The sequence below is a fragment of the Coloeus monedula genome (genome assembly GCF_965178545.1).
Source record: "Coloeus monedula genome assembly, chromosome: 27".
NCBI lineage: Eukaryota > Metazoa > Chordata > Aves > Passeriformes > Corvidae > Coloeus > Coloeus monedula.
In genome coordinates, this window is record NC_138807.1 from 6,670,627 (window position 1) to 6,697,301 (window position 26,675).

The 26,675-nt window shown below is 46.3% G+C and overlaps 2 protein-coding genes across 4 annotated transcripts; one reads left to right on the forward strand and one right to left on the reverse strand.

Annotated features, from left to right (window-relative positions):
* The first annotated feature begins 3,666 nt into the window (after positions 1-3,666).
* Positions 3,667-8,576, forward strand: LOC309582641 (uncharacterized protein C19orf44). Of its 2 annotated transcripts, none has more exons than XM_082297898.1 (8): positions 3,667-3,796; positions 4,215-4,799; positions 5,089-5,443; positions 5,998-6,074; positions 6,161-6,620; positions 7,441-7,536; positions 7,659-7,825; positions 8,479-8,576. In XM_082297898.1, exons 1-8 carry the CDS (start codon positions 3,758-3,760, stop codon positions 8,482-8,484), a joined length of 1,785 nt encoding a protein of 594 aa, XP_082154024.1. In that variant the 5' UTR covers positions 3,667-3,757; the 3' UTR covers positions 8,485-8,576. The 2 variants fall into 2 exon arrangements, with proteins under 2 accessions (XP_082154024.1, XP_082154023.1); XM_082297897.1 differs by lacking the exon at positions 8,479-8,576 and adding an exon at positions 8,183-8,290.
* On the reverse strand, positions 8,492-21,810 carry CHERP (calcium homeostasis endoplasmic reticulum protein). Of its 2 annotated transcripts, none has more exons than XM_082297895.1 (18): positions 21,721-21,810; positions 21,447-21,620; positions 20,645-20,826; positions 19,746-19,883; positions 19,367-19,518; positions 18,891-19,002; positions 18,453-18,542; positions 17,604-17,850; positions 17,084-17,262; positions 16,302-16,698; positions 14,205-14,443; positions 13,261-13,394; positions 12,904-12,990; positions 12,278-12,427; positions 12,046-12,162; positions 11,460-11,554; positions 10,740-10,925; positions 8,492-9,964 (listed from the first exon to the last, which is right to left on the reverse strand). In XM_082297895.1, exons 1-18 carry the CDS (start codon positions 21,743-21,745, stop codon positions 9,927-9,929), a joined length of 2,742 nt encoding a protein of 913 aa, XP_082154021.1. In that variant the 5' UTR covers positions 21,746-21,810; the 3' UTR covers positions 8,492-9,926. The 2 variants fall into 2 exon arrangements, with proteins under 2 accessions (XP_082154021.1, XP_082154022.1); XM_082297896.1 differs by having other exon boundaries at positions 8,494-9,544.
* Positions 21,811-26,675: the final 4,865 nt, after the last annotated feature.

The following is a 26,675-nucleotide window of genomic DNA, read 5'->3' on the forward strand; positions in this document are numbered from 1 at the left end:
CGGCCGGGGCGGGGCGAGGGGCGGTGGCACGGCCGGGCCGGGCGGGCCCGAGGCGGCCGCGGCACGGCTGAGGAGGTGCCCGGGATCCGCCGGCAAGTGGCGGCGGCTCTATCGGGACGTGGCAGGCGCTCCTCGACGACAGTGCCCGCTGCCCGCAGCGCTCCACAGAGTCACTGAATCATTTAGAATGGAAAAGACCTCTTAGATCATTGAGTCGAACCTTTGACCGATCACCACCTTGTCAACCAGAGCACTGAGTGCTACGTGTTCCTTAAACACCTCCAGGGATGGGGACCTCACCACCACCTCCCTGGGCAGTCACATAATCCCAAAACGAGAGAGGTTTGAATGGACCACAGTGCCACCCGGTCCCACGTCCCTGCTCCAGCAGGGCCATCCCAGAGCACATGGCACAGGATTGTGTCCACACAGTTCTGGAATACCTCCGGTGAGGGATTGCAATCTGTTCCAGCGCTCGGTCACTGCACAGTAAAGAAGTTCCTCCTCATATTCAGGTGGAACTTGGTGGGCACCAGTTTCTGCCTGCTGCCTCTTGTCCCATTGCTGGGACATCCCGGGCCATGCTCTGACCCCTCCCCGCAGACACTGAGACGGGTGAGGTCTCCTCTCAAGGCTGAACAGACCCAGCTGCCTCAGTCTTTCCTCGGCAGAGAAACGCTCCGGTCCTCGATCAACTCTGTAGCTCTAAACCCTGTCAAAGCAGCCTTCATCCAGTGAAGGTCCTTCAACCCCAATGAAGCTTCTTGTGGTCCATTATCAAATTTTCGGCATCAAATACACCAAAGTTAATACACCCCTGACTGCAGAGTATAAATCCTGAGCAGCAGCCCGACCGAGGCTCGATCACTGTGACCACATAAAAGCTGAATCAACAGGAATCCGTTTAGGGAAAAAAAAAGTGCAGGGCAACTGTCGTACTTCAGAGCTTTAAAAGTTCTTCACCCCAGAGCATCACTGGAATTGTTTTACAGCTCTTGGACAAGCAGAAGCAGAAAAATTTTACCTCAGTCCGTCCACAGACTACAAAGTGGCACAGCTGAAGTCGGGGCTTCCAGGGATTCTCTCACTCCCTTTCTCCTCACCACACAAAATCCTCTCAGCCAGTGTCCAGAGGCAAATGCAGAGCCCTGGGCTCTGAAGTCTGCCTTCAGTTTTTTATAAATTCATAGCATTAGTTCTTGGGGAAGGAAGGAAATGCAGAAGAGCAGAAGGACTTGAGAAGGGTTTGAAGGAAATGACCGAAAAAGTTACAAGATTGAGGTACAAAACAGGTCAGACAGAAAAACAGGCACATCATTCCTTGTTTCCAATTCACTTCCCTCGTCGCATTAGAAAAAAAAAAAAAATTAAGACGGCGTCCAGGCACTCTGTATGTCTATTTCAGAACTGTGAAAGGGAAAAAAATCTGTCTGAATTAAAAATTTTAAACTGAATTTAAACTGATACGGTCAGATTTGTGGATGGACAGAGCGCTGTCGGTCCAGCACCACGACAGAGCTGGAATGTTGCAGCAGGAGATAAGGTGCATTGACTCAGTAAGCTCTGAAACTCTGACAGGTGCACAGTGGCTACAGGAGTTTAGCAAAGCTCATCTCCTCCTTGGTTCCAAGTACGCTGTGAAGCATTCTTTGCCCATTTGACACGCTGAACCCTTTATTGGAACATAAAAAGCTTGTGCAATATTCCCTCAATAAAAATGAGCATTAATTTTACATTTAATATTAAAACATTAAAGTGTAGAACGGTTCCAAAACCTCGTACTTTATTACAGGTGGCTTCAATACATTATATCGGTGTTAAGATACAGTTAATAAATAATCTCGAACTTTTTCTATAGAGAATTTAACTATGACACAGTATTTTTCATAAAAATAACTTCAACTAGTCACGAAATCTAATGTTGCATTAAAAAAAACCAAAAAACCCCCAAAAAAGCACCTGTTTTACTACAACTCCATGGGAGCAGATTTCCACAAGCTGTTAACAAAATACCACAATCCTTAAGTGATGTAAGTGGAAAAAAATGTGAACTTATTTTCTTTCAAATGACAATTAAAGCTCTTCCGTCTCAATATCATTCCCCACTGCTCCGTCCTTTCCAGGGTCTTCTTTGCTCCCTAATTTTTTTCTTCAACTGTTGCTCAAAGTATTTTTCCTTTGTAGTCCTTTCTCTCTCCTGCTCTTCCTCATCCTGCTTTAAATTAATTTCCTTTTCAGGACCATGGGATTCCAATTTCTTTTTTATGCACCAATAGCTTCTCAATCAGATTAAAAAAGGAATTTTTAAAATGTGGAAATAAAGAATGAAAACAGACATGGGAATTTCATGTTCACTTCATTTCTCCCCATGTTCCATCTCCAAAGTCTTTGCATAAACCTCAGCATCTGTTATCAAGAAATTTTTTAAAATTGTGCCAGCTTTCACTTTGGAAGGAATACAGAAAAAAACCCCAGGAAGTCTGTTTTCTTAAGAGTCCTCAGATTACCCATCTGATTTGGTTTCCATTCCCCCTAAACTACATGTTCTGAATACAGTCAGGCAGAGAAAGTGGCTCAAGGTGTTCCCCTAGCTGGGATTATGAGATTATTTATAAACTGTGTAGAGGAGTCTTGGCCACAGTACAATACCATTCTGCAGTATTATTATTCTTCATACAAAATTCAGGTCCTCAGCACTAGCGTCCACCATGGATTCAGGTTCATCCCAATCCTTTAAAAGACACAGGAAAATTAAGAAAGCAAAACTAGTGTATAGTTCAACTATACTAAATAGAAGTGAAATAGTCCACTAACACAGAATAAGGAGAGCAAATTACCTCAGTTTGGTGTCATTTGGGTCATAAATTTGGATTTAATCATCCCAGTCCGTGGGCCTCTTTGGTCATAAATTTTTCTCAGTCATAAACAATCTAAATAATCTTGTGTGTTGCCAGATGCATTTTGTCATCAATTTTTATTTTGTATGTTTGATCTGGCATTATAATAAAATATATATAATCAGAGTATATAGCTGTGTATATCTGTCAGCCGAGGTTTGAAAGAAAGCAAGGGAAAGTTTTTAAGAACCTCAAACCTAAGTCTTAGGAACTGCCTTGCAGCAGAATGATAATGCTAGAAAGTACTAGAAAACTAACCCAGAAAAACAAAAAACTAGGCAAAATAAAAATGATCCATGGCATAAGATCAATAACTATATAATTGTATTACAACTATATAATGATGTTAGATAGCTAATGCTGAATTTCACTGTGACACACAAAGCACAAGTTTCACCAAGTCACTGGAAATGACGCACAAGTACAAAAGGCAGGTAACAGCCTACAACATGTTGTTTCAGTGAGGGAGTCTTAACACAAATCCTGCTGAACAACTGGATTAATTCCCAACTCGGTCCGATAATTTCCAAATCGGTGGGTTTGTACAAATCCGCATTTCTTGACCCCAGTGCATGCTGGGGTTTGTAGTCGGGGCGCCCGGTGCCGGCGGCTGTAAGCCTGCTTGGGATTGGCTGGCGGCGCGGAAGCGCTCTGCGCGGAGCCAATGAATGGGCGGGATATTGGGGAATCGCGGATTCCCGGATACGGCCGCGCACCGCCTGCTCTGGCCCGGCCCCAGAGAAGCCTTCGCCGCCTCGGGCCGGGCGGACCCGACGCCGTGCTCTCCCACCCTGTCCCGCCCCATCCCGTCCCAGTCCCGTCCGTCCTGCCCCGTTCATCTCCGTCTCGACCTGTCCCGGATGGCCGCGATCTCTCGGGCACCCGCGGGCCGAGGGCAGGTGAGGCATCGGCGCCCTAAGTCAGTCTGTATCTGGGCAGCCGCGGCCCGGGCCGGCGTTTGCGTCCTGCGTGGGGAGGGATGTGTGCAACCTTCCCTTCCTACAGCTCCCTGACAGAAGGGTGCAGCCATGTAGTGCCCAGCTCTGCTTCCAGGGAGCCAGCGACAGGGCGAGAGGACAGTCTTAAGCTGTGCCAGGGAAGGTTTAGGTTGGACATCAGAAAGAATTTCTTCACAGAAGGGGTGGTCAGACATTGGAAGGGGTTGCCCATGGAGCCACCATCCCTGGACATGTTTAAGGAAAGACTGGATGTGGCACTCAGTGCTTTGGTCTGGTTGACAAGGTGGGGATCAGTCGCAGGTTGGACTCGATGATGTCAGAGGTCTTTTCCAACGTCATTGACTCTGATTCTTGGCAGGGCCCCGGCCATGTACCCCACAGGACCAGCACCCGTGGTGAACTCACCGTGGTGGACACAGAGCTGGAGAACGCTGGGAGAACTCGGTCCCACCGGGGCAGGTTCGTGAAGGCGTGCGATGGAAACGCCCGCGGGGCCCAGCGGTGCCAGATGCCAGGAAGCACCGTGTGGGCAGGGAACAGCCACATAGCCCAGAGCACTCTGGGCAGCGCCTCCCACGCGCGGTTAAGCTCAGTTCTGAGTAAAGTGGCACAACTAGAAAGCAAGATCATGAGTCAAAAAAAGCACCTGGAATTGCAGAACACTGACTCGGGCCTGAAGCCTTTGGCTGAGGAGTGCCCCTCGTCTGCCTCTGGGCACGGACGTGGTGCCAGGGGCACAAAGTACCGGAAGAATTATGTTATTACCAGTGGGAATGGGACCCGCAGGGATGCCTGTTCTGAGGAAGAAGAAAGCATCCAAAGCCCTAAAAAGAATGTTACGGTTAAACAACAGCTTGATTTGGATAGCGATGAAGAGGAAATGAGAGAATTGATGGAGAGCTCTTTGGGGTTTTCCAGTGGAAATGGGAATCAGAAGGTTCTGGTAAGTGATGCTCAGTGGAGTAGAAAGGTAAATATGAACTTTGCTGGATTATGTATTTTTATTAATGCTTTTATATAATTGTTTTAATTGGTTGGTCGCTTTTTATTTAGGTAACACCAACACCTAAATTTTAACTGTGCATTTGTGTCTTGCTCATGATAGGATTCAGTTTCACATCTTAACATCTTAAAATTACTCTGTTTTACCCACAACGATTTGTTCTCCCTTTAGCAATCTGCACATAACAATGAAGTAACACATAAATCTCTTTTTCATGTTCTTCAAAAAGATCAAGACTCCGGTTCCATCAGGGAGGCCTCCTCCACCTTGTAAGGAAGTTTCACCAGCAGAGTTACCCAAACCATCTGCTTTTCACAACAAAGACTCGGAGAAAAGTGCATTTGGTAAAGTTAATTCACCAGCACCTTCACCCGCCAGCAGAAACCTGTCAGGACGTACCATGAGATCTCGATTCCTGTCATCTTCCGTGAAAGACGCCACTGTAAAGATTGCTCTGCCTAAAGCAGGCTACACCAAGCAAAGCCAAGAATCCCTTGAAAGTGACAGAAGTGAAATAAAGTCATTAGATGAATTGTTTTCAAAAGGAGCTGATGCAGAAGATCCGACTAGCAACAGCTCAAAATGTAAGTTTTCTAAAATACTGTCTCAGTAGACTCGGTATGAATTGTACTGATAATCTGATAAATTCTTGTATCAAACATAGTCACTTCAAAAGGATTCACTGCTAAAATTTCACATAAACCGAGGCCTTATCAAAGTAATTATCTTGGTCTGTTTCTTTTTTCTAGTGTAATAGGTTTGTATTTTTCTTAGGTTTTTTACTTAACGGGTTCAGATTAATGATGTTGCCCTGGGTGATGTTATGATGTCAAAACAATTAGAACATTTAAAATAGTTTTCATGTATCAATGGCACAATGTACCAATGGGTCAGAGTGAGAACAGCTGTAAATGAGGGGCAGCAAAAACTTCTTGAACCTCAGTCAACAGACCAAAGGAGGAAATTTTAGGAGTTTCTACGATGTTAAAGAATCTGAGTGACTGATGGCTATTACTTTTTGGGTACTAAACTAGGAAGGTAGTACCGATTTTTTTTTTTTTTCCACTTTTCTCACTTACGGGAAAGCGTACTGTAATTTTCATGCAAATTCTCATGTCGATGTGTCATTTGTTTGTAGACTTCAGACTGAATATCCTGAGCCTTGATGATTTGGCACCTGATACTACCAGTAAGGCAGCAGAACTACAGCAGAAAGTAAGTAGAAATTCCCCACTAGCACCTATTCCCACTCTGCCTTTGTTTGGTGGAGTGTGGAGGTTCTAAAATAAATACTTTTACAGGGAAAAGACATTCAGTTTACTCAAGAATCAAACAAGTATGTGAAAAAAGATACATTGGTGGGGGAAGAGGACCAAACTGCTCTTAAAATGACCAGTGCAGTAACTGGTGTGAGTGATTCTTCTGAAGAGGATGTTGAAAAAAGCGTCACCGAAGATGAAATCTCTGAACGCTTAAGTGGAGTTTCCTCAGATCTCCCTCCAAACAAACAGGATTATCTTAATAAGAACGAGAGAACTCTTAATTCAGAATATTCTGAAGACTTTGAAAGGTCTCTGTCTACAACAGACAGGGAATCCCTAGAGGGACACGCTGCGAGCTGCACGTGTTCCGGAGCACACCCATCTTCAGCATCGGCCCCGTTGGTCACCCAAGAGCGGCACAGCCGGGGACACCGAGTGACCGTCACAGAAACTGCAGTTCAGACAGCAGGGCCTCCGTTCACCTACTGCTGGGCAAAGGGTGAGTTCAGCAGTGGCTGCCCTAGTCAGGCAAGTTTTACACTTTTATATATGCCAGGCCAGTCAGCCTTTGATAAAGTTCTTCACTTCAGTGCCAGCTTCCCCTCACTGGTGCTAAATAAGAGATTTTCTAAAGCCCAGCACTTTAATCTGCTCTCTACAGAAAAGATTGGGATTGAATATCATAGTAAGAAATGTTTTTTGCTTAAAAATACCCCCCACAGGACCAGTGGCTGGATGAGCCAGCATTAGCGACAGAGCTCACAATAGCACGAGTAGTACTCTTTAATGAAATTCAATATTCTGGTATCTTCACTATCGTAAATAACAGCACTGTAGCATTACTAAAGTGATTGCTCATCATAGAGTTGTTTTGCATTGTATTTCTCTCTTGGGAAAGCATTATGGCCCCATGACAGGATCAGAGAGGAGCTTTCACATCCTGAGGGGTAGCTCCCTGCCTACGCCTCTTTACTTAAAAGAAAAAGTGCTAAGAGCCACCATTCCTTGCCACACTCGAGGAGAAAGTAGAAACTCGAGTGTGCTTGAAAACAGAAGCATTGAGTACAAAAGTGTTTGAGTCTGCCTAGGGTTAGAAAAGGTGTCTTCTGCAACGGTGGTGTGAGCCTAAGAATAAAGAAACTGTGGAGGTTGTATAACTATGTCAACATTTTTTTTGGCTGACAGAATTCTCCTGTTGAGCTCTATAGTGGTTTTAGGGCAGCTGCTGTCCTAAGAAACTGCTGAAGAACCACCAAGTAAGCAGCACTAAACCTTTCCACTCTCCCTACCCAGTAATTCTGATGTTATCCTACACACAGCAAACCCCTCTGCAGTGCTCTCCCCCCCTGTTGGAACCAGCTACATCGATCCAGTGCCAATTGCCAGTCACGTCATCAGCACGGATGCAGTAGAAGGTACCGAAACCACATTTATTCTTCGTTTTTACTCTCTTTTCTGCACCTAAGCCCGGCTTGGTTCGTTGAGCCCTCGCTGCCGACTGCGCCTTACCGCAGTGTACCCTGTCCCTTTCTCGCAGCCCTGACCGCGTACAGTCCCTCGGTTCTCGTTTTACATACCATGTGCAGGCAGCACGTGATGCTGACCCAGCAGTTTGTTGAGAACATTCACCACCTTCACACATCCCTCGTGGAGTCATTAGAGCAAGAGAAGTTCCACTACCATACCCTGGAAGAGGCTAAAGAGGTATTTATGACAAACCAGAGACTGAGCGTATATTCCTTTCCAAACGCTTGTGGTATTTGCAGCAAACCCAGTTCCTTTGCATATGACTAATTAATAAGTTTACACAGTTAAAAAAAAAAGACTAATGTCTTGCTGGAGGCCATAGTTTTTGAAGATTAATGTTTCTGCTGTACCATTTAGCTGTCCTAAAATGAACAAGGATCATTCAGATGCTGCAACAGAAGGGTCACTTTCTGTTGCTAGCACAGAAAAGTGCAGGTGTCTTGACATGAAGATTAGTTACTTTCTACTATTTAATAAATAATCATCTACATAATAAAGACATTAGCATATTAAGTTGGGTTTTTTTTTTTGCAGTACATCAAGAATCACAAATCCCCACCTCTAACAATTGAGCAAGCACTTGAAGAAATTCAGAGAGCCCAGGACAAATAACAGCTTGGACAGTTACTGAACTTCAAAGTGATGTTTATATTTACAGCTCTAAGGCTGAAACAAGAAACCTTCCAAGTTGCACAGATAAAAGCTTATAAACTATTGGAAGGATTTGTACAAACTGCTATATTAGTATAAATTAGTTAGTACAAATTGCTAATTGTTACATATCATTTGCTTTTCTATACCTGAATTTTTTACTCATGTACACAATACAGGGATAGGCAGAAGCCTTCAACCAGACTATGTCAGCAAAAAAGAAATGGAGAGAACGCTTCTCTCTGCTGGGACCGCGATAAGCCAACACATCCAGCCCGTGAATTGTGAGATCTGCGAGCACATCTGTGATCGTGGTAGAAGTGGAAGTCTGTACTGCAGCCCCCGAGAAATATGACCACAGCAGAAAACTACCACATCCTGACTTCAGTGCCATTATCCAAACGGCACTTTTATATAATCAGCCTCGTCAGATTACAACAAACCCAAACACACGCTTGGGTGTATTTATTAAGAGAAACTCAAAACAAGGAAGGCTTATAAGGCAAGGTACAGGAATCCACTTACTCTGAAATCTGAGCTGCCTTTTTATTTTTAAAAAAAGTGTTTATTGGAAGGCAAAACAATAACATTCACAAGTTGGCAACATACAGGTGTTGTATGCTGATTCACAGACAGGTACAGTTCCACAACTACAGTAGATCTAGAACAAACTGATGTTCCACCATATTAACTGGATGGTTTTAAGAGGGTTTTTGCTATACAAACGAACGACTGGAAAAGGGAGCCACGCAGACCTGGGGGCTGGAAGTGCAGTGTAAGGGCCTAACAGCTCTAGCTGGTGGTCTCTGGAAACAGATACAAAAGGTTTGTTTCTTTTTTCATTTAGATTACAGCAGGTTTCCAATAACATCTTGTCGATAGAAACGTGTAGAGCAGAGAAAATGGATTCTCTTCTATTGAACTAATTAGCTTTTATTAAAGGGTATATACAAAAATATAAAAAGCTCAAAGACTGCGTTCCATTACAAAGCATCGCCCATCCCTCAGAGCGCTGGGAAAGCTACCAGAGAACTGACCCTCGTGTCCTGCCCCGAGTGGCGGCTGCAGCAGCTGCTGGGTGGGGCCTGGAGATGGGTGGAAGGTTCTAAAAGCTCGCACAGTGCTCAGAGGTCACCTGCACTGGAACTAGATGCTTCATTCCCCATTTAGACATTAGGATACACTGCTCAGCATCAGTCTGACTTGATCCCAAGGCAGCACCCCTCCACTTCAAATAGCATTAACCTTTTGAGAGAAATAAACATACATTATGGAACTAGAGAACATACAACCACATCAGATAATGTCTGTATTCCACAGGAATGAATGAGGCACAATCCTCCACCAGGAACAGCTTGACCGGGGTTTAATTCTACTATAAAATGGGGAACTAGTTAAAAAAGTTTTGCAAGATAAATGGAAATTTTTTAAACTTGCTAGACATGTCATAGTAACAACTGGCATTTTTTAAGCACTAATTGACAAGTGTTGAAGTACATGTCATAGCTTTCCATTTTTCACCATAGTTTTAAAAGTAATTCATTTGTCACTTCCTCCAGACTTTAATCCGGATTTCTACAAGTTTAATGTTTTGTAGAAGATGCAAGACATCTTTCTTCAGAGAGTCTTATTCGGGTGGTGGAGGGTCTTGTGTTTCACGCTTCACTGAAACAATAGGGAAAAGAGTTCTTACACATTCCGCAGTTACCTAAGCTGTCTGAAATGTTTCGTGGAATGAGGGTTCTGTTAATCAGGAATTTTTCCTTATGGGCTTTATTTGAACCCATTTGATTGTACAGATCTAGAGGCAGAAGTGACATTTCATTGAGCATGCCAGTTTTTTTCCTCTTAGCTGTTGGCAAGAGCCGATGTTCAGTGTATCACAGACTCTCTGCAAAAATCCATCATTTGGGTTTATTGTCTTCACCTTCTTATAAGCACCTCCACTTTTTCTGAACCCTTCCTACACTACAGGGAACTTATTAGCAGTTCTGGCTTTGGCAGAACGTGGTACTAATGGTAGGAAACTCTGAATAGGGTAGGGGTAAACAGTAAGCGTGGTCTAACATAATTCCAACCGCAAGGACCTCCCTGCTGTGGCAGCCGTCCCTTCTGTGGCACAGCTCCCCATCCACGAACTTTGCGACTGCTCCAAGTTTTTGTGGGGCAGCATTCAAAGATGCGGGTGCTCGGTATTGCGGCCGGGAAGCGGCTTACACAGAACATGCTAATTAATTAATGTTTCAGAAATTAGAATGCAACACAATGCCTAAAAAGGAAAACTTGCTGAGTTAATCAGAGTACATGTCCACTTACCTGTTGTTTTACTGTATCGGTTACATCAGAAGGAATTAAGAGTTACTGATATTTTGATTTGGGTTTACAAAAATCACTTTCAAGTCCATACAGGTTTCTAAATTGCCGAGAAACATTCACTTACATTCATCCCTGGCCTTCATGCGTGCGATAAATGAGTAACTTTTATTTCTTCGGTAGTTTTCGTAAGGGTCATCCAACGCAACTCCCACTCCTTTGTACTGATCCCATTTGTCTCGGATATCACCTCCTTTAATTGGATCCTGAATTCCTTGTTCCTTGGCTCCCAATCCACCAGATCCACTCCATCCTGCAGCAAGGACACAACATTGCAATCCTTTCATTGTTTGCTTATTACTAGAACTGTGAAGACAAACACGGACATTTTGGAAACAACCAAAGACAGCACCAGTTTGAGAAAGCAGGATGGGAACAGACAGCCTGAAAGAACACATGAATTGTCCCATTTATTTCACAAGCATTAATATGCAGACATTCCAGGAGCTGACAGCAGCACTATCCCCAAAAACTGTTAGGAGGATAGGAAGAAAGGCAGCGCAAGCCCAATCTGCCTGGTCAGCCCTGCTGACCTGCACTGCAGGGAGATGAAATGCCTCGGGTAGGTCAGTTCTATCTGATGCCAAACTCACATCCCCGTCTTCTGCATCTTTCCCAGAAAGGCAACTATCACTGCTCCATGTACTTATATCTCTGAATATCCTTATGCTGACCTTGGAATGCCAAGGAATAATTCCTTATGGATGTGCATTAATTAATTATATCTAAGACTTCGGTGTCTAATTTTGTTTCCTTGCTTGTGTAGGATTCTAGAACAGCGTCTTACCCATTTTCACTAGCATCTGATGGCCTTTATTTTCTTCCCCAAGTCTCGATTCTGGTATAGGAGGCCCAGAACTGGAGCCCAAACCAGCAGAAGAACTAACAAAATAAGAACAAAAAGTTAGGAACCAGTGATACTGTTCTGACACAAAGCACAGTCCTATTCTGTTAAGCATTAACATCCAAGACAACTCCATCCACTACTAAGCTATTCTCTATTAAAGCCATTAGATTATGCAGTTTTTCAGGTGGTGCCAGAAACACATCACCCGCCTCTCAGCACAAGGGAAATCAAACGCTCTGCTCTTCCCAATGGAGCACTCAGAGAATTACTCCTGCTCCTAAGGAAGGCATACACAGACTTCACAGTTGCACGCTGTTTCATTCAACTAAAAAGCCACCACAATAGAGCAATATTCTCTCTATAATCACATATAGCAGATAAATTGTTTCTAAATCTGCTTTCCATCATCTTTTCTGCTCTTTGTTGAAATGCTTATTATCTATCCCCTAGTAAAGAGGCAGTGCCCCTGCAGGCGCTCCATTCAAACAGCCCAGGTAAAAGGAGACGGGACCAAACCAAAGCTTACGGAGGAGTGGGGCTGCGAGAGCGGGAGCGGCGCCGCCTTCCTGGGGAGTACGACTTGGACCTTGACCGGGACCGTGATCGTGACCGGCTGTGAGAGGAGCGGGACCTGCTCCGGCTTCTGAAAGGGAGAGTGCACGAGTTACCAGAGCAACGCCCACAGCTCTTTGATCAGCCTCGAGGGTTGGGTTTTTCCCACTCCCCAGCTCCCAAGGTTTGGCCCCCCCACACCCTACCTGGACTGTGAGCGAGAATAGGATCGCGATCGAGAGCAAGAGCGAGAGCGTGATCTCGAGTAGGAGCCAGATGATTTCGAAGATCGCGAATTAGACCGGGAAGATGAACGACCTCGGCTTTTAGACCGACTGCGAGACCGAGACGGCCCACTGCACAGATGAGCAGAGAAACTCCAGTGAGGTTCCGCGGAGAAGTGCCAGAAACACAAATCTACTCCTGATCAAATTCAAATTACACACAAAAGCACCACTTCTGCCGTGAAAGCAAAAGCTCGAGCGTGACAAAAATCGTTTTACGGAATCGCAAAGCGGTTCGAGTTGGAAGGGACCTTAAGGTTCATCCAGTTCCAACCCCTGCCAATGGGCAGAGACTCCTTCCTCTAGACCTCTGGGTGGCTTCAAGCCCCGTCTAACCTGGCCTCGGACACTTGCAGGGATGGGGCAGCCAAAGCTTCTCTGGGCAACTTGTGCCGGTTCCATTTTCTGCAGATTAGACAGAAATTCCAGCACACTGGAACTCACTTATTCCATCAGCATGTTGCTGAACAGACTTTCCCTCTGCATTTAGCCCAAGCACCTTCCACAGGAACGGCACACAGCAGAAGGCAGCGCTCAGGATCTCTCACCTATTTCTCTTCTCTTGACCTTTCCTCCGCCTTGCTCTCATTTTAGCTCTGAAGAATTCGTACAGTCCATTCTGCTCCCATCCTTCGCTGCAACAAATCAACCACACAGAACCCGCAGGCGTAAATTCCACTTCAGTGGCAACCTTAAGGATTTTCATCAGATTTTGTATGGAACGAAGGGTCTGGGCAAAATTGTCTTGCAAATCTCAACATAAGCTCAAATGGCAAGCGCAGTCGCAATATAAGAGCGTCAGGAGAACCAAGACATGTGCGAAAAAGAGGGAGGCACTTTGTGGTTTGAGACACCTTCTTATAGAGCATTTTCCTTACCATTTTATTTGCTACACCTACTCTTACCTGTTTCTAGGCCTGTCGTGAGATGGTGGACTATAAAATGCCTCAACCGCTGCCAGGAGTCTCTCGCTGGGGGGCATTGGGGGTGGAAGACGTATATCTTTAGGATCTAAAGGTTTATACTCATGATCTTCAAGCTGCCAGAAACAAAACAAATTACATTCGTGTCACATGTCACAGGGTTGCTATCTGAAGAGATAAATACAGATTTAGCTGTGTAGGGACCTCAAATTTCAATACCGGATAAAAGATGACCTGAAAATAAGGATTCTGCAGATGACCCAATACTTCCTTGTGCTATCACTATTGAGCTCTCTGAGAAAAGCCTGCACTGCACAGGTCGCAGTATTAAGTGGGCCACCAGGTAGATAAAATACAGATCTCATCCACCTTTGTGCTAATGTGGCTGGATGGAAGCCTGGCACAAACTGGTGTATGAGAATAACACAAAGAGATGGAAGAGGCTTATTTGTTCATCTCAAATACGGAGTACATAAATGTAAATATCCCTGAAGATGCCGATGCAGCTATGTTTCCTGTTCTCTATCCTTCTCTGCGTATATAACATTGACATTGTAAAACATCTTCACGAGAATTCCGATTACGAAGAACTAGTACAGTGGCCCCATCAGACCTACGAGGTCTCTCTAGCCATCTGAAAATCACTGGGGATTTCCATTTCCAACAAACAGGGATCAGATTTTAAAGTGTAAATTAGTCTTTCATGCTGTGAGCTCAACCAGCTTTCTTCTGGCACACAACACTTGAAAATCATCACCATTTTCACTACCTAGTCCCTGCAACTACTCCTGCTCTTAAACCCTACGCAACTGGTTGTGGGATGGAAGGATTCGAAATTATACACATCCACGTTGAACTGCCCCTAATAAGAACAACAGGTTTTGGATCTTTTAACCCCACCACTCAGTCCCGTAGCAAGCACTTACTTTGACAAGCGGAGCCATCAGTCCAGCGGGAAGATCGAAGTAGGGAACATTTGGCACCAGACTGGGATCATCGTGGTTCATGTGAGGGGGCCCTTGGCGCCGCATGTGAGGGGGCTGCCCGTTAAATCCATGTGGTGGAGGCCCAAAATCAGGGTGCTGTGGCCCTCCCCAGGGAGGATGCTCGCTGATTCCAGGATGAGGCAATCTGTGACCAGGATGATGATGAGGAGGTCCAATTTCTGCAGAGTGGGAGGGTTAAAATGTTTTATTTAGCTATCAAGAAAGGAAGGCAATCAGAGAGGTACTTCCAGTTACTGCATTTATCCTAAAACCCGATCTCGGCAGATCCAGCAGAGCACCGGAGCCGAAGGACCAGAGGCTGGCTATAGGTCCACACTCACGAATACCTCCTTGGCCACAGCAACCACTCTCAAGACAACAGGATACTTCAACCCCAAGCCACTGCTTCCTTTGGGACCTACTGCGGTCAAAAGGACCTCAAGAAAGACACACTCGAGAACAAAATGTTTCAAACGCAGCAGGGCAGCTACCGGTGGGATTTATTTCTGAAGCTAAGGATGCAATCGCGACTTAGCTTGGATCCGTAATTAGTTCTGTCTCTGTGCCAAATCAACATATGTAAAGAAATGCATACGGCAGCAATTAACTCACATCGGCGGGCGACAAGAAAATACTTTTGGTGAAAAATTAATTTGGAGAAGAGGCAGAGATAATACTCCGTTAAAATAGGGAAGCGAGTGACGCTCATCCAACCACTGATGGACAAATGCCACGAACGCCAGGAGACCCTGCTGAACTCGGTGCACTCTACGGAGAAAACTGCAAGACTGAAAATCAACATCATTTGCAACAGGATCCACGCTTTTTCCAGGAAAAGCCATTACAGCCGCCGCCCAATCTCGAGCTGGTACTATTTGACTCACTGTCGTCAGAACTCGAGCGGAGTCTGTACTGCCATTGCTTCACCGCTTCCCTAATTTTAACCACCTGGTTTAGTAGATCCCTTCCTCCAACAACAAAGAAAGATGTTTTAAATCACCACTACAATCCAAAACCAAGCATCTCGTTCTGAGCTTAAACCTAAACTCCCTGGGACAAGAGGGAGTTCTCCCTTTCTCCCTGCTCACTACCACAATTCTGAAAAAAACCCCAACCAAACGATGAAGCCCAAGGGAAAAAAAAAAAAGGGATGATCTCTACTACAGAGGTTAAACTCAATCCTAAGTATATAAACTCAAATCCATTGGTTTCCAAACATTTCTGGACTTGGAAAATTGAGAAACTTTTATGATTAACGTAGCAACTCCTACACGGAAACGTAATGTATCTTTCAAATGACCTGTCACACAGAATCACAGTGATCTTTGGCCTTTACACTGATAGGGATCATTCCAGAATAACTAACTCCTGCACGTGCAATGGAAACTACCTCGGGGCAGAACTATAGCAGACTTCCCGATAGAGCCACAGGCCAGGCAAGCGGCACCTGGTTACGCTCCCAAACATTCCCATGTTCCGACAAGAGAACAAACCCAATAAGAAGGAAGAACTGGAGGCAGGGATCATTTCACCACACACTACCAGGCCACACAACATTAAAGGCAAAAAATTAGAGAGCTTGGCAGTCAAAATAAAAAGGAAGAATGAACGAGTGCATGCACAGGAACAAATCCTTCCAGCCTTCCTCTTAACTTCCTCCATCTACACAGGTCACAGCCCTCACCTACAGGCTGATGCACAGGAGACGTAAATTTACGAGAAAATGCTGCTTCTCACCTTTGAGCTTACTACTTCTAAAGTGAAGTAGTCACAAAAGAGGTGCCTGTAGAGATGCTGACTTGAATTTGGACTACAATTTCTTACCCATTAGGGAAGACTCAAAAAGCAGGGAAGCATCCAACTCTGCATGTGTTTCCTACTCAGTTCTTAGCAGTAGCTTCCCAGACTCCCAAATGAAACATTTCTCAGGAAAATCACACCAGTCCACCGAGGATAAACCGGCACCCCAAACCACTAAATTTTGTAATGGCAATCAGCATCGCAACGTAAGAAAACCTGGCCTGGTACACACTTTACCTTGAGGAAAATCCCCCTGGGGGTAATCAAAACGATGAGGATAAGGAGGCCTTTCAAAGGGATGGCGAGGTGGAAAATCATCCTGCATGAAGCGAGGTGGAAAGCGGTTGAAATTATGCGGATGCGGGGGCTGGTTGAATTGGGGATGTTGCTGATGTGGCGGAAATGGGCCTCTGAAGTGAGGTGGCCGCTGCATTCGAAATGGAGGTTCCCTCTGACCCCCACCCCATGGAGGCTGTTCATGCTGGTTGTTCCACGGCGCTTCAAACTGGTTGTTCCAAGAAGGATCAGGCTGGTTGTTCCAAGGTGTCTCTCGCTGATTGTTCCAGCCTTGATCTCTCTGTTCGTTCCACATTCCTTCGTGGTTGTTATTCCAGGGAGGACAATGAGGTGGTCCCTGGCGGGGAAGTACAGAAGCCTGGTAATTAGGTTACAAAAATAAAGAACACAATAACACACCTCCTTAAGGAAATACAGCCCTTGGGCAACACGCACAAGCGAAAGAACATTTCAAATACAGAGTCTGAACAACCGCAACTTCCAAAAAAAGATGGGAAAAGACCAAACTGTTCCCGAACCAAACAGCTCTCGTTCATAGGAATGGCGTGATGGTTAACAAACTGAGATATGAGTAATACTTTGCCTTTAACTGTGGTCAGAATGACAAAGCTTGGCATTGAAATCTGGATTTCTAACTTCAACTTCCACAGCTTTTCACTGCACTTCCACTACCGAGATGGCCATTCTCAACCTCCACATCCGCTTTCGGAACCGTTTCATACCTGTTGTTGACCCCATGGCGCAACGGGGTGAGGTTGGTCGAACCAGGGTGGTTTATTTGGGGGAATCTGATCATGAGACCCAGGCCCACGTGGTCCACCTGAGGCAGGATCCTGCACTCCAGACCCGGTTGTGTCATACTCTGTAGAACCAGCCAGAGGCAGCTGAGATTTACCATCATCTGGAACAATTTAGAGACTATTGTCAGCATCAAAGTCACGTGCAATTAGTAAAACATCAGCACACCGGGCTCCAGATGAATTTCTTCTGCAGAAATCTATTACTGGGAGAGAGGATTTCTAATCCATTTAACGCCCATCTCTTTGGTACTTTTTATACTCAAGCATCAGCCTGAACCTGCTGCAAGGCTCCGAACAGATTCGAGCTTTTGCCTGAACAAAACCACCAGCGTATTGCGCCTCATTGTTAAAAAAAGGAGGGGGGGGAAAAAAAAAAAAAGAAAAAGGAAGTCTAACACTGTCGCCCTCTGATTTTTGCACAGGTCCCAGGTCAGCTCAGTACCTGCTTGTGTGACCGGAGCAGACGGTGGAGCTGAGGCTGGGGCTGCTGTCGGGGCTTGAGGTGGGGGTGTTGATTTCACCTCGTTCTCTAGCGAGGGTATTTGGATCTGTTGTTGCTGCTGCTGCTGCTGCTGCTGCGTTAAACTGTTCACAAACTCTTCATGTTGAGTTTTCAGGTTCTGGATCTGCTGCTGAAAAGCCACTTGCACAGGCTGTACAACCGTTGCATATTCAGTGATCAAATTTGCCTGATAAAATAAATGAAGGAGAACAAGTGAACGCTGTACCTATAATACCTAGCCTATCTTCTTGTTCAGAATTCCCTACATTGCTCTACACCCTCTCTCCCAAAACACGCACGAGGATGCAGGATAACGCTGGCAGAACTGCCCAGTCTCGCTACGAAGCTTTGTGGGGATTTCCAAAATATTCTCTGCAAGCTGCAACCAACCATCCTTAGTACTGTCTTTCCAACACAGCTCAAATCAACAGCGCTCATTGTTAGTAATAAAAAGGAAAGGTTCCCACAGCCGCAACAATTTTTATAGTCAATGTATCCAATTTAAAGCCACAGTTGCTCGTTTCCTGTTGACCAAACACTCCCTGCTATATGAGACACTGCTAAACATGTACAGGACCGAATCAGTCTGTATCCCGCATCCAGGACCACAACAGCAGCTGGATTATTGAATGTTTGGAATAACAAGGTTGTATTTTACATTATTTTTCGTAATCCCTTGTAAACGTCAAGGGAGGGAAGGGGGGCCAGAAATTAGTATTAGCCTTTGAAAAGGAAAATAATTTTCAAACTATTTACACAAATAAGAAAACTGATACTTTTGTGGCTAACCTGGTACTGGCCAAGTCCAAGAGCCGGGCTTTGTAACTGCTGAATAATGGACTCATCAAAGTACCCATTTTTCTCCCATAGCTGAAGAAGCTGCATGAATAAGAGTGAGAGGATTTTAGAAATTATGAACAATCAAAGAAGAACTGAGGCATAGCATTTTTGCATCTTCAGCTTTTCATAAGGCCTAGGATTTTGGCATTTATTTTTGAACCGCTAAAGATTCAGATGCATTTGTCATTATGATAACTCTTAAATAAAGCCTAGGCACTTGAAAGTTCTATTTTAAATGCGAACTAGAGCACATCCCGTAATAGACTTTACAAAGATGATCGGACCAAAAAAGTCTCAGTGATCTTCTTCCACCTGCCTATTTGTGAACTTACATAGCACCAACCTAACAAAGCAAAAGTCACCGTTCAACCAAGACCAGATACTCACTCTGGCAATTTTCTGTTGCTTATCCTCCTCCACTGCTAGAAAACTGGTACAATAAATAGGAACAACCACCTTCTGTAAAGCGGCCAGAAGATCTCGTGCTTGCTTCCGCTGGCTTCGAGAAAGGAATGGGAAGAGTTATTTTTTTCACTATAATGCTAAGTGCATTGGAATATTCAATTCATCTCAACTTCAGCTATACCAAAAATAGTGGAATCGCGAAAAAGAGAGTTCTCTCCTCAACAATTTTATTGTAAAGTCTCGCCTGGAGGAAAAATACACAAATTAGATAAAAGGGTTTTACCTAAATTTGATTACTAAAGCACTAGATCAAAGCTGTGGACATCTTAGGACAGCTGCTAAAAATAATTAATACATTAAAAATAAGAAGCGACTAGTCAAACTAACACTGTATCTAGGAGAGAGACTTCATCAAAGTAATCAAAACAGCAAACTGAAACCCGTAACTGAATTCTTACCAGTGATGCAAAACATCGTTGATTAAGTAGATGAGGTGCAGCCGCAGCTCAAAGTGAGCTCCTTCCGCCGTGATCCGGTTCCGCAGGTGCCCAGCCATCAACTCACAGTGTGCCGGAGACTTGGCATTACTAAACATCCAGTTCTTACCAGCCTTAGAAAAGCAAACGTTAAATATTTTAAGCCAGTCTAATGCGTTCACACGATACGGGCTTCCCATAGCTCTGAAATAACCACAGGAAGGGGAGCTTTCAGGTAACAGCTTTCCTCTTACGTGCCTCACAACACGGCTGTAAAGCTGCTACTAACGTACAGAGAATCTCAACACACAAAATCAACCCACAGCTCCCCCGAATCCCCGCGCAGGCTCAGACCACTCACCGAAATGGCATCTTTCGTACAAGTGTCAATTATTGGCTGCAACAAGTTGTCAAATTCGTTCATGTCTAATTGGGTTTCCTCCAAAACCTTTTGCATTTGCTGCTCGATTGCAAGGGCTACTGCTGATGTGACTTGTTCCTGATAAAAAAACCCAAAAAGACAGAAGCAAAAAAAAGAAGAAAGAATTACATTATAGCCAACATTCTTTTAAAGAACAAAGCTGCTCTATCCTTATCCTCTTGGATATAAGTAGCTATCCTCAAGGACCAAAATATTTTACAAGCCCTGTAACCTCACGAAAATGTTTCAATTATTTGGTTTTGAAAAGAAAGGACTCTTCACATTTTTCAGAAGTTCAGTTTACTTCTACTTCTAAAATTTATCACTCAATAAAAAATAATTGCAAGGAGCTTGTCAATATAAGGAACGTAACCAAGGCACAAGGAACGCTTCAGTTTGGTTTTCAGCGGCTTTAACAGCTAAACATCTCCTGCAAAAGTCAGCTAGTCCATAGCACACGGTTCCCTTCCACCCCCGATCACATCTAAGTCGGAATGCTACGAACTGGAACATCTCGCAGTTCCCAGCAATCTGCAGCATTAAACCGGGCTTAAAGCAGTCACAATTTATTCCACTCTTAAAACTAACAAGGTTTTTCAAAGAGTAAATCAAAGGTTTTAATCACAGATCAGTCGTGCCAGCGCAACCTACGCATCGGATACGTCCATTCCAGGGGAACGATGGCATTTGCCATGCAATAAAAATAAGGAAAGCAACTTCTCACCTCTTCTCACCCCCGTCACCGCTCAGCAGCAAACCGTCCTCTCCCCTTTCACTCCTAATTCCTACAGCCGTTGGCAGGCCAGGATACACCAGGTGAGCATTCATCTTAAACCAACCTGTCTCATAGCGAGGAGATGCTGCTCCTGCTGTTGCAGGTTCCACTGACTCTGCTGGATGAGTTCCTCCACAGAAGGAGTGCCCTGAGGGGCCGGGATGGGTGCAGCCGGTGGGAGTGATGGCTGTGGCAGAGGCTGGATCTGTGCGGAAGCCTCGATATCTTGGCTCTGCTTGCACAACACTATCAGACAGAGTAAACTTTGAAAGCAAACCTCCCAGAGAAACCTGCTACCGCCAGCCCACGGGTGAAAATGGCACCGGTTCCAAGCAGACCCTCACTCTGAAGGGTCAGGGGGGTCTCCAGAGCTGCTCGGACAATGCTCTCGGACGCACGGTGGGATTCCTGGGGCGTCCTGCGCAGGACCAGGAGTTGGACTCGATGATCCTGATGGATCCCTTCCAACTCACCGTACTCTATGATTCTACGGTTAATGCAAAGTCGCGCGTGGGCAGTACCAAAGAGGAGAGTCAGCAACTCCCCGTGCACTTCCACAGGGACAACTCCAGCACAAGCCGAGTCCCGGCTCTCCGGGTGCTGAGCTCCGTCTCACCACGCTGCCCGTCCCTGCGGCTCCCCCTGCCCGCCTCCAAACCCACAACCGGGGCCGTGAGGAGCCGTGGGCAGCGCTCAGCCAACTACCCGGAACCCAGAGCGCAGGAAGAGGCTGCAAACCGGTCCCGGCGGGGCAGGGTGAGGCCAGGAGGGACAAAAGTGTCTCCGTCGGCCGACCCCGAGACCCCGCGGCCGGGGGAGGGAGGGAGCCCCGAGCCGGCCCCGCCCGAGCCGCAGGCCCCACTCACGCTGCTGCTGCTCCAGGGCCAGCTTGTACTTGTAGTAGCCATAGAAGTCGCCTCCGAAGAGGAAGGAGAATTTGGGGTTCTCCTTCTGCTTCTCCATCGTCATCTTCTCGAACTCGGGCCCGTTCCGCGCCACAAACTGCGCCAGCTTGTCGATGACATTCCGCAGCTCCTGGTCTGTGGGGAGGCAGCGCCGTCAGCCCCCGCTCTCTCCCCGCTCCCTTCCCGTTCCCGCGGTTGCCCCCCGTTCCCCCTGAACCCCCCGATCGCCCCTCACCCTCGGGCGGCAGCGGAATCTCCATGGCCGCAGGTCCCGGGGCCGCTGGGCCGCGCCGCACGGACGGAAGAGCTGCGACACCCGCGCGACCGCGCTTTACGGTCCTGTCGCTATGGAGACGGCGCGCGGCGCCGGTCACGTGGGGTCGCTCGGCACACCTTCCCCTCCCGCCGCGGGGCTGGCCCGGCGTTAGCGGGAGGGAATAACGGGAATAACGAATGACGAAACAAGGCGTGAACAATTCACCATGGGCAATTCAGACGAGCGAGCCGCAGGAGCTGTGGGACTTTTTGCTCTCCCTGCGATGGCGTTAGTCCAGACCACGAGGTATTTCCTGGAACAGATCATCCCTGTAAACGGGAGCTACACCAAAGCTCAAGCCCTCATCTAGAGACCCTTGGAAAAGCAAAGGTGAGGTGGGATTACCTGGAGCCGAGGTGAAGGGAACGGAGAAGCACACAGCAAACAGCTTCCACTGCTGCTCACTCCAGCGAGGGGAACATCCCCGGAATTTAATGTCCAGAGTCTCTTCCGAGCCCCACAGGTGAACAAACAGACACTCCAAGGCTGATTTCCTTTGCGCTTCCGGCGGCACAGACCCACCGGGAGGAACTGGAGTCCAAGCACACGCGTCAGCAACTGTTTTCCCACTTGCCCCTCTCTCCGCATTTTCCCTTTCCAGTGGGATGCAGGTGCCGTCCCCCAGAAGCGGGAAAACCGCCTGGAAAGCCCGGGACGCCGGGAGCCAGCACCCCATTTCTCCCAGATTTCCTGCTGACAAGCATTTTAAGCCTGCTTTGCTTCACAGGTGCCTTTCTGCCAAGGGCACGCCCAGCTTCCCCCCCCCCCCCCCAATAAAGGTTTGGAAAGCTGAGTTTCACGAGAACTAGATCATATTTTGATTATTCTTAACTTGGAGTTTCCCTTGGCACCAAAAGCCAGTTGCGACCAGCTGCTTTCAGTCAATTACCCGGGCACACCTGCACAGGGAGCTGCTAGTCCCGAGGGGCCAATGGAGGCACCCCAACGTCCCTCCAGGAACGATGGAGCATCCGGCAGGAGCTGGGGAGCAGCTGGCTGCACCCGGGCACCTGAGCAGGCGGGGCAGCGTGTGGGGGATGCCAGGGGAAAAGTTTTGGCTTTCTGCTTTCATCCTGTCAGTCCCTTCCCAGAGCCCCTAGTCCCTTCACAGTGGCCCCAGAAAAGAAAGGGGTTATTAGGAGAAAAGGGATTTAAACTGGGAGAAAAACTTCCTTTTCCATAATTGTGTTCAAATTGAGGGGGAATCCCCTTCCCCTGCGAATTTAATGGTATCATTTGAAGGAAGCCCTGCCTTTTCTATGCTGTTAGGGGTATCAGTTGACGGGGAATCCCCATTTTCCATTGTTGTCTAGTTTAAATGGGAAGGGAAAAACCTCGACCGGGCTATTTTATGGGTTGGAATTAAGGGTAACTCCCACGTTTTCATCATCCTAATGTTTAAATTGAGGGGGAAGCCCAGCTGTCCCTCCTTTTTAAGAGTTTGAACTGAGGGGAAAAAAATCCCCCTTTTTCCATCACTCGAGAGATCTAAAGTGGGAAAAAACCCTCTTTTCCTAATAGTTTAGGGGATTAAATTAAAGGGGAGAAGCCATTTATTTGCTATTTTATTGGTTTAAGTGGAGGCAAACACCCTCTGTTTCCTCATTTTAAGAAGTTTAGTTGAAGGAAGCTCTCCCTTTTTCAGCATTTTAAGGGTTTAAATCTGTATTTTAAGGCACTTCTACCTGTGCCCCAGTAACAAATATCTCACACGGGAGGGAACCCAGCAGGTAGGTAGCCCTAACACTGCCCGGGGGGGTCAATTGTTTATAATGTATATAGCCCTAATTAGAGGTCCTAGTGAGAGTTTCACTATTTGTATCATTACTATTTTTTGCCACTCTACTTAGTCACATGTGGAGTACTTAGTAATCACTAAGGAACAATTATGCAAATTAACAACTCATTATCCCACTTATCTATACTACCCTGCCAAAACACAAAGTTTTATTTCTTACCCAGTCTCTGCCCTTTTGCTCAATGTAGTTGCAGTAAAAAAGAAAATATGTAGTTAAAAAAAGAAAGCACAACAAGTATTTTTCTCTATCCAGCTCCTTACTCATCTTGAATTTGAGACAGAGGAACCGAGGAGCCAAGCAGCCATGGCTCCTTTGAGAGCTTTTATACCTTGTGGTATTTGCCCCCCTCCCTTTTCCCGGCATTGTGGGAACGAGAGGCGGGCCCAGCCGGGGGTATATCAACCCCAGCCTTTACCGGAGGGGCTCATTCCTTCTCTGGGATTGATGGGGGTAAGGGGTCTTGTCTCACTTTGATAAGGGGGGGGGGTCTTTCAGCTCATCTCAGCTTTTCTTTTTAATAGAGGCTTTGAAGACACAATAAAGAAAATGGCATGGAATGTAGGGAGTATTTAAGCTCATGATTTTGGGTTGGGTGGTAAGGTGCTTGTGTAGTTTTGGTTTTTGTTCTTGGTTGTTTTCTTTTTTTTTAGGAGCCTTGTAATCTCTGGCTTGCATTAAGTATGGTGCTTTAAATTTTCTCAGCACATTCATTGTGTCACAAAATGGACCTGCCCCATGTCAAAGATGACACCTGAAACTGAGGCTTCTGATAGGTAAGTTGTGTATCGTGTCCGGGAGAGGGAGCATGAGCAGGGCAACTGGTTTAGGAAGAGCCAGGAGGGGTTTGGAAAGCCCCATAGTGGGAAACACTGTCCATTTGGGGCCCCCTAAGGCTTTTCCTCAAGCGCAGCAGATGCATTTACGTGTCTTAAAGCACCCAAATGCATCCATCGTGCTCACAGAAGCACAGTGTAACTTTGTCCCTCGCTAACCCAGGTGCCCATTGAAATAAGGGCCACAGCTTTTGACTTGGGACAAAGCCAGAGACTCAAGGACCTGGGCACACTTAGGGTGAGTAGCTGAATTGCTGGGATTTGGCCCATATGCTGCTAAACTTGTGCACTGATTTTGGTTTTCTTTATCATAGCTGACTAAGAGGCTAACCTGGCTGTCATGGGGCCTTCGAGACAGCTGAGGAAGACTCATTTTGCCTCCAAAGCGGTTTCACATTGCCAGTCATCCGAAAGATAAGTCGGGGGCTTTGACTCGGAGATGGGATGATAGCAGGGTGGAAATTTCTGAGAGAGATTTAGTAATTAGTGTAGGGGTAAGGGATGTCCTCTAAGGGGCCTCTTAGGACAACTAAAGGCAGCGGCTCTACTTTGGATTGCAGCCGTATGGTGTGCAGTGCAGAGCAGTTCCAGTCTGTCTTGTGTTGTCTAACGTGCCTTTGGGATCCTTTGGATCTCTGCCTTTTCCCCTCGAGGGCCTTATCGCAAGCATCGTTGTCATCTCTAGGTTCTCGAATGTTTGCACTTCTTGGCATGATGCCAACATAGTTTGTTCTTCTACTGGCGGGCTCGGCCGCGTCTTGGAAGCATTGAGTTGGATGTCTTTTGTGTCCTTGCCCCCGGCCATATTGCCGTCTATCCTTTCTGGCTGTGAATTGTAATGTCCTGGGGCTTGTAAGGCTATGGGGAGCGTTCTGAACGTAGCATTATCTTACAGCCATCTTGATCATTGTGACTGACAGTTCTTATAACAGGCCACTCTGTTACATTCTTGCCTTCCCCTCCTTAGAGCCTCCTCCATCTAGCATTGCCACACCATCAGTCGTCTCTTTTGGCATTGTCTTGGTCCTTGCCATCATTTTTCTCCCCAAGGGCTTTTTTTTTATCATTCTTGTGTCATGCTGTTTGTAGCATAATGTGTTGCTTGTGTTTAGCCTGGAACTGCTCTGCCCTGTGGAATAGAATGGGGGGTAGGTGGAATAGAAAGAAGACTTTACAGGTAAGCTTTAGCTTTGCTTAACTACCCGAGTCACACCTCAGACAGAGCGACCGTGGCCGGTCTGTGCGGGGTTCGGCGGGAGCGGTACGGTGGCATCTCTCAGTTTTCTAGCTGTTCGTCTTAATGCATGCTGTTGTCGGATCCTAGGCGGTTCGCTTTGAGACATGACAACTTGAGAAAGGTTAAGCTTTCCCTGTGTGTCTGAGTAACTTTGACAAATAATCTTTTTGCAGAGGCAGAGGGATAGGATGGAAACCCGATAATGAACGGAGGAGGCCAGAGGAGCATGGCGACGAGGCGGGTTGGCACCTGACCTCCGAGCGACGGCCTGACTTTCGGCTCTACATTCACCTCGTTGTTTGGCTCTTCGTTTCATTTTGAACACACGAAGCGCTCGGCACAGCCGGCTGTTGGCACCGGGGAGACCGTGAGCTAGCCAAGTACCAGTGACCGAGATAACTATTGATTCCAGCACAGAACTAGATGCTACCAGAGTTTTTGTATTAGTGGTAAAACTGTAAGCATACTTGGTTTTTTTTGTATTTTACAGGTGGTCCGCAGCATTCAAATTGCTATTCCAATATGATAGAGACCCCCTGCGGAAAGAGGTCACGGTCAAGCGGTTTCAGACAGAAACTGCCACACTAACGTGACGCTTTTTGACCCTGCGTGGGTACGTGCCTTTCCTTTTTGTTTTGCCCCTTCTCCCCCAGGAAGGTCGGTCATCGCTTGGCTTTTCAGGGGAGGTGTAAATGGTGGCCATGTTACAGCATTGTTCCTTGTCTTTATTTTTAGGAGGAAAAGCTGGATATCAGCAGTCAAGGTGGATGGAGCGAGGTGAGTGGTGACCGGTGGACTGAACCACTTGTTATTCCTTGGGTGCCAAATTCTGGTAAAGCTCTAAGCATCCATTGTCATTTGTCTTTTTTAGGGGGTTCTCTTTATTATGCCGAGCCCCCTCACCGACAGGCTGACGGACCCGGTTCACCACCCTCATGAGCCCTCTGGAAGTATTATGGGACTCTGCAATGAAGCCTGTACCTTTTCCATTCGAAGGTGCTGTCC

Bases quoted from the DNA above. Each gene is read 5' to 3' on its own strand.
- LOC309582641 (XM_082297897.1), top strand. From the start codon at position 3,758: ATGGCCGCGATCTCTCGGGCACCCGCGGGCCGAGGGCAG. The intron at 3,797-4,214 runs GTGAGGCATCGG...GATTCTTGGCAG, and splicing joins CACCCGCGGGCCGAGGGCAG to GGCCCCGGCCATGTACCCCA. The intron at 7,826-8,182 runs GTATTTATGACA...TTTTTTTTGCAG, and splicing joins CCCTGGAAGAGGCTAAAGAG to TACATCAAGAATCACAAATC.
- CHERP (XM_082297895.1), bottom strand. From the start codon at position 21,745: ATGGAGATTCCGCTGCCGCCCGAGG. The intron at 19,003-19,366 runs GTAAGAATTCAG...CCTTTCTCGAAG, and splicing joins AACGATGTTTTGCATCACTG to CCAGCGGAAGCAAGCACGAG. The intron at 13,395-14,204 runs GTAAGTGCTTGC...TGTTTCTGGCAG, and splicing joins TGATGGCTCCGCTTGTCAAA to CTTGAAGATCATGAGTATAA.